Below are 6,021 nucleotides of genomic sequence, written 5' to 3' on the forward strand. Positions count from 1 at the left end.
CACTATCCCAGTTTGCTCCAAGCCCCATCCAACCTGGCCTTGGACACTTCCAGGGATGGGGCAGCCACAGCTTCTCTGGGCAACCTGTGTCAGGGCCTCCCCACCCTCACAGGGAAGACCTTCTTCCCAAAATCCCATCTAACCCTGCCCTCTGCCAGTGTAAAGCTATTCCCCCTGGTTGAGGGTCCTTCCTATCCTAACCTGTTGTTTCCCTGAGTCCTGATTGGAGGCCACGATGTTCCTGGCAGGGAGCTGGATCCAGCCAATGCATCCCACATCCAAGTGCTGGTGTTTGCGATGGGGCTGGGGTTTGCAGGCGGCTGTAAGGCTTTAAAAATCAATCCAGGCCGAAAGGGAATGGGTGTGAGGTCACGTGGCAGAGTTCTGGGGGAAAAGACCAAAAGCAAATGTCACCAGAGCTCTGCTGGTCTGCGCCTTGTGGGGGGACAACGTGGCTGTAGGAGAAAATAGTAATATCAGGACAGATATTACTGTAATAATAGTAATGCAGGACAGAGAAACCTCTGGGCTCGTGGGGCTGTGCGGGCTAAGAACAAACTTGGGGGAAACAACTGATCTCTTCACAAGACCCGGCATTCTAGGAAGGGGAAAACGGAGCCAGTTTCGGGAAGCCTGGGCCCCTGCCAAGCCCCGAGCCGCGTTTGACCGGCAGCGCTCACTGCAAGCTCAGCGAGCTCCGTCAGCACAGAGCGGGACGGGAGAAAACCACCCCGACCCCGGGGCCGCCCGTGCCGCCTCACTTCTCCTATTTTCCGGCTCAAATAGGGGGATGCTGCCGGTGCCGGGGTGGGGCCGGCATGGCTGCGTGGGCGGCCCTGCTGCTGGGGGTGCTGCTGGCGACCCACCGCCCCGGGGACGCAGGTGAGGCTCCCCTCGGGCGGGCTTGGGGGGCACATGAGGTTTTCGGGGGTGTTATCCTGCCGCCTCCAGGCTTTAAAGCGGGTGATCCCGGTGAGATGTGGGGGCACACGCATTGCACAGGAAGGGTTTTGGGGACGGCAGTGGGATTTTGGGTGATGGGTGAGCCGCGGCTGCGTGTCCCTCCAGCTCTCCTGGAAGCCAATGGCAACCTGAGCTGCCGCTGCCGCAAAACCACCAGAGCCTTCATCCCTCCGGCGAAATACGACAGCATCGAGGTCCGGCCCGTGGGGAGCAGCTGCCGGCGCCTCGAGGTGGTGTAAGTGTGTGCCGGGAGTTATGAGCCTCCCACTCCCCCCACATTCCCTGAATTACTTCAGTGTCATGCTTATTTTTATGAGAAGGGCGGGGGTTCGGCGGCTCAAAACCCCTCCACTGCAGGAGGGGGAAGTGACGGTGCTGAAAGCCTGTGTGTTTTCTAGGATTAAGCTGAAATCCCTGGAGAAGGTCTGCGTGGATCCTGATACCCCTTGGGTGAAGAAACTCTTGCAGGACCTCCCTCACCTGTAAGACCTCCCCTCCGCTCCCCCTGAGCACACAGGGCTCCTGGCAGGACCACGGGCATCCCGTGGGGACCTGTCTTCACACGTTCCTCCCCTCTTCTGCTTTTGGCAGGAGGAAGAAAGAGCGTCCCCGCTGAGGAAGCTGCCACCGGAGGGACGGCCAGATGTGCTGGGCCCAGAACTGCCTCCCCTCCCCATCCTGCTGCCACTTTACCCCAGTCCTGGGGGAAGCGTCCTCCCGCCTGATCCCCTGAGACCCTTTTCCCTTGGCATTTTATTCCTTTAAACCCTTGACCATGCCAGTCCCTGCCTCCCTCCCCTCCCACCCCGCGGCCATGCGCTGGTGTCCTTTTTGAGCACAAGCCAACAGGTCCAATAAAGGTGGCAGCCCGAGGTTACCGTCCCTTGCATCCCTTCCTGTGGCATTCTGGGGGCTCAGGGGGCAGCAGGGGTATGGGGGCACCAGCCTTTCCCCGAAAACATGGGGCGAGCAGGAGGTTTTAGGAGGCGACCGTGGCGGTTTCCGCCTTTCTCGTGGGCCACGTGCGATGGGGGGGAAGCGAAGGCAGGGAAGTTGAAGTGTGGGGGTATCTCCTTTTTCCTCCCTCTCAGGCCCTTCCCAGCCTGTGAAATCCCCTCAGGGCTGGCTATAAGGCAGCCCCTTCATTGGCTCTGGGCGGGCAGCAAGGATGAGGCTGCTCCTGGCAGCGCTGGCCCTGCTCCTGCTCCTGAGCAACTTGGTGCCTGGGGACAGTGAGTGGCTTTGGGGTGTCTGTGTCCCTCTCTAAATACCTGGATAGTGGCACTGGGTGTCCCAGATGGGGCTGAGTGTGGGCTCTGCTAAGCTTTCAAATTTGTTTCTTGCCTGTCTTTGAGCTTATCTTTCAAATTTGTCTCTCGCCTGCCTTTGAGCTTGAGTTTATCTTTTAAATCCTGTGGCTGAACTGGAGGGGGATGCCTGGGACTGGGGGATTTGTTTCATGCATTTAAGTTGCTTCTCTTCCAGACCCCTGTGAAACATGAGTGCTTGGTGGGTGGGCAGTGGGTTTAATTCATAAAATATTGGTTTAGTTTTCGAACCCTGCTGTTAAACCCCCTCCACACACAGGAAAAGAGGCTGTGCTGGGAGGGATTAGCCTTGCTGCAAACCCCATTAACACCAGCCCATCCCTGCAAGTGACCCCATGAGTGTCTGGGATGGGATGGGATAATGGGGAGTGGAATGTCCCCCCAATCTGTCTCCCCTTTGGGGGGCTGAGAGCTGGTGTGGGCTGCTCTGGGGCGCAGGTCTGTCGCTGGAGAGCCTGCTGACCAACATGAGGTGCAAGTGCATCAAATCGACCGCCCAGGTTATCAACTTGGGACTGATTCTCACCATCGACGTCACGCCGCCTGGTCTGCACTGCCGGAGGAAGGAGATCATGTAAGTGCAAAGTCTGGGAAGCAATTCCTGCAAGTTGTGGGTGCTTGTGTCCTCTCTAAAGCTCCCAAGTGTCGGGGTGACTCTTGCAAGGCGCAGGGCCGCCGCTGCCTGTTTTAAAGGGGGTTCACCCCCGTGTGGCTCTTTTGGGTCACGGCCCAAAAATCCCATCTCCCTGCTGTCCGGGGCGTGCCCATATCCGTGCTGGGGAGTTTTCTCTGTCGGTTGGAAAAGCTTTGGGGAAGGGGCGTGCGAGGAGGCTGAGGGGGTTTTGTGGCCTTGCAGCCTCACCCTGAAGAAAAACAAGAGGGTGTGCGTGGCCCCCGAGGCGCCCTGGATCCAGCTGCTCGTCCACAGGCTGACGCAGAGGTACAAAGCGGGACAAAGCGGCATCTCCAACGCCCTGGCGGGGCGATGCCTTCCTCCTCACCTCTTCCTTCTTTCCGTTTCTTCCCTCCCACCCAACACGCAGGAATGCCGCCAGGAGGGCAGCGGCGGCGCGGCCGCGGCGGGGAGGCTCAGCAGGGGCGCCGTGCCCTTCCTCTCACGGCTCCCGCGCTCCAGCCCCGCCGCCGTCCCCGTCGTGCCAGCCCTGAGGCGCTGAATTCCCGCTGGGACGGCAGCGACACGACCGCTCCGCGCTGAGACACGCCGGGTGTCGCGGCACAACGCTGGCGCTTGCCCTGCTCCCGGGGTTTTGGCAGGGGCGGGAGCCTTTCCCTGCCGCCCGACCAAAAAAAGGCTTTACCCCCCTCAGGCAGCCGGCGTCTCCCTCCGAGTGGTGCGTGCCGCGATATTCCCGCAGGCTACCGCAGCCCAGCCTGGGCACCGTCAATAAATGATCAATGTGCTTCCCCCCATCAGCTGTGGCGGCTCTTCTGCCCGGATTCGTGGAAAAATTGGGATTTTTGGGGCGGGCGGTTCGGGGTTTTGACTACCTCCCTTTTCCCAGCTGCCCGGAGGTTATGGAAAGGCTGGGCTGCTTAGCTCTGGCAGCACTGGGATTCTCCCCAGGCCGGGTCTGTGAGGGGAGCCTGGGTTTCTGCTGTCCCCACTCCATGGGAATCCATGGAATAAGCAACTTTCTCTGTTTTTTTGCTCAGGTCTCAGTTGAAGGCTGTGGCTCTCGCATGTTTGGTGCTGAGGGCTGGTGTCAAACCCGGGGAGACCTATCCTTGTCCCTGTGTCAGGTGGGAACAGCAGCCTCCGAGGGTCCCCCGGATAGGGACGGAGCCGGCAAGGCAACACCACCTCCAGGGCAAGCAGCATTTCCCACCCCAGGGCACTCTCAATTTAAAGCAAAGCTGTTCCTTCCATAAAACAGGGCGTAAATCCCCCTAAAATCGTGGCGTAAGCATGTCCAGGGGTGACACTGCAGCTTCCCCCCTTCCACGGGCACTTCCATCTCTTCAGGGACGGGACCTCATGGGTGCAAAGGCAGCACACAAGAAAGAAATCTGACTAAAAAAAAAACCCCAAGCTCCCAAAATAATTGCTGTGGGATGGTCTCCAAAGAGGATAAGCCCAAGCACTGGGATTACTCTCTTCTTCCTCACTGTCACAGGGAGGGATTGCACCATACCTGGATCTAGAGCTTTATAATCTTCTCCTAAAATTGTTTCTAACCTAAAGTGATGCTTGGCAGAGAGGGTTAAGATGTAAGTGGTTCCCACCAGGTTCTCTTGGGGTTTGTGTCATCTTGGAACACTGAAGGGAAGAGAGAGGGAGGGAGGAAGGGAGAGTCTGTGACCAAACTTGTGTAATCTTAGCAAAAAACTGCATGTACTTTGGGAAGACCCCCCAGAAGAACATCCCACCTCCATGGTGACCAAACAGGACAAGGACCTGCTGCTCTGTGATGCTGATTTTAGCTGAACCACCTCCTGCTGCTCCCGTGTCCCAGCATGCCAGGTAAGGATGTCCTTGAGTCCTTACCAGTCTTTCCCTAAATCACCTTCTGAATTAACTCTGAATTTCCATGCCACTTTCTCCCTGACCAAAACCAACCCCAGATTAGAAAAGGGATCTGAACCTTGGAGGTCTCAATTTCTCACTCACAATTTGTATCCGACATCTCCCCAGCCTGGGTGTGGAAAGCTGGTCTCCAAAAGCCCAATATTTGGGATTAAGTGGGAGCTGCAGATGCTCACCACTTTTGTAAAGTGAAGCTTGAGAGGGCAAATGTGGATTTAGGAGTTGGGAAGGTGGGAGCCCATCAGCCCTCCTAGTGTTACCTGAATGCTGGAGATCACGGTGAAGCTGCCTTCTGGAAAGGGGAAGAGTCCAAGATTTTGGATTTCTAGTCCATAAAACACAAAACAGCTGGGACACTCAGGAAGGAAAGCTTGTCTGGGACCCCACTAGGCCATACCTGGAGAAGGAAAGGTGGTCTGAGACCTCACTGGGCCATCCCTGACTGCTCACACTTGTTCCCGCTCCTTAGAGTGAAAGAAGGAAACAAAAATATTCAGCTGCATTGTACAAAATTCTCTTTTTATATATATATATATATATGTATATATTTACACACACAAAACCCCCATATGGAACAGATTCACCAGGCTGAGTTTTAAAAAGTTGCTTGTAGAAGGGTGTTGGATTTTGTTTTCTCTGCTTGCTTTAGGCAGTGCTGTCGCTTGGAAGTGGACACCAGGCACCGTGTTTTTGAAAGGAAGGAGCAGGGAAAGGCTTGGAGCCTTTTTTCCAGATACTGGCTGCCACATGCTGGGAATTGAGGAGTGGTGATGGAGAGAACAGCTGGGAAAAAAGCACCATCCCCTCACTGCTCCTGCTGGGAAGGGAAAACAGAAGGGAGCTGGACAGGAGAAAGGCAGGTAAACATGTGCATTGACTGAAACATAAACAAGATTTTTTTCTTTTTTGTGCAATGTCTGTTAAAAAAACATTTCTGTGTTAAAAACCACACGGTGTGATGGGTGTTGGGAAGTGCATTTGGCAGCAGAGAAAATCCAATGGAACACCTTCCCGCAGTGGAATACTTCCACCTTTAGAAACCAAAGGAAAATCCAACTTGAGCAGCTCACGTTTGCCAGGGTTTGGGTTTTTTCCATCCCCATCCTCTCCCACCCTGATTATTACAAAACATTGGTGTTGGGTTTGTGTTTTTATTACTAAACTCCTCTGCAGTTCATAGACAAC

General features: G+C 55.6%; 2 protein-coding genes across 2 annotated transcripts; both read left to right on the top strand.

Annotated features, from left to right (window-relative positions):
• Window positions 1-414: 414 nt before the first annotated feature.
• On the top strand, window positions 415-1,819 carry LOC108644386 (alveolar macrophage chemotactic factor-like). Its single transcript, XM_018089058.3, has 4 exons — window positions 415-882; window positions 1,069-1,198; window positions 1,362-1,445; window positions 1,555-1,819. Exons 1-4 carry the CDS (start codon window positions 819-821, stop codon window positions 1,577-1,579), a joined length of 303 nt encoding a protein of 100 aa, XP_017944547.2. The 5' UTR covers window positions 415-818; the 3' UTR covers window positions 1,580-1,819.
• Window positions 1,820-2,131: 312 nt separating this feature from the next.
• Window positions 2,132-3,458, top strand: LOC108644384 (C-X-C motif chemokine 2-like). Its single transcript, XM_029965641.1, has 4 exons — window positions 2,132-2,195; window positions 2,730-2,865; window positions 3,148-3,231; window positions 3,335-3,458. The coding sequence occupies exons 1-4, from the start codon at window positions 2,132-2,134 to the stop codon at window positions 3,456-3,458; spliced, it is 408 nt and encodes a 135-aa protein (XP_029821501.1).
• Window positions 3,459-6,021: the final 2,563 nt, after the last annotated feature.

This window comes from Manacus vitellinus, unplaced genomic scaffold, assembly GCF_001715985.3.
Source record: "Manacus vitellinus isolate BGI_N305 unplaced genomic scaffold, ASM171598v3 scaffold_112_pilon, whole genome shotgun sequence".
Lineage (NCBI taxonomy): Eukaryota > Metazoa > Chordata > Aves > Passeriformes > Pipridae > Manacus > Manacus vitellinus.

Bases quoted from the DNA above. Each gene is read 5' to 3' on its own strand.
- LOC108644384 (XM_029965641.1), top strand. From the start codon at position 2,132: ATGAGGCTGCTCCTGGCAGCGCTGGCCCTGCTCCTGCTCCTGAGCAAC. The intron at 2,196-2,729 runs GTGAGTGGCTTT...TCTGGGGCGCAG, and splicing joins CAACTTGGTGCCTGGGGACA to GTCTGTCGCTGGAGAGCCTG. The intron at 2,866-3,147 runs GTAAGTGCAAAG...GTGGCCTTGCAG, and splicing joins TGCCGGAGGAAGGAGATCAT to CCTCACCCTGAAGAAAAACA.
- LOC108644386 (XM_018089058.3), top strand. From the start codon at position 819: ATGGCTGCGTGGGCGGCCCTGCTGCTGGGGGTGCTGCTGGCGACCCAC. The intron at 883-1,068 runs GTGAGGCTCCCC...GTGTCCCTCCAG, and splicing joins CCACCGCCCCGGGGACGCAG to CTCTCCTGGAAGCCAATGGC. The intron at 1,446-1,554 runs GTAAGACCTCCC...TGCTTTTGGCAG, and splicing joins TTGCAGGACCTCCCTCACCT to GAGGAAGAAAGAGCGTCCCC.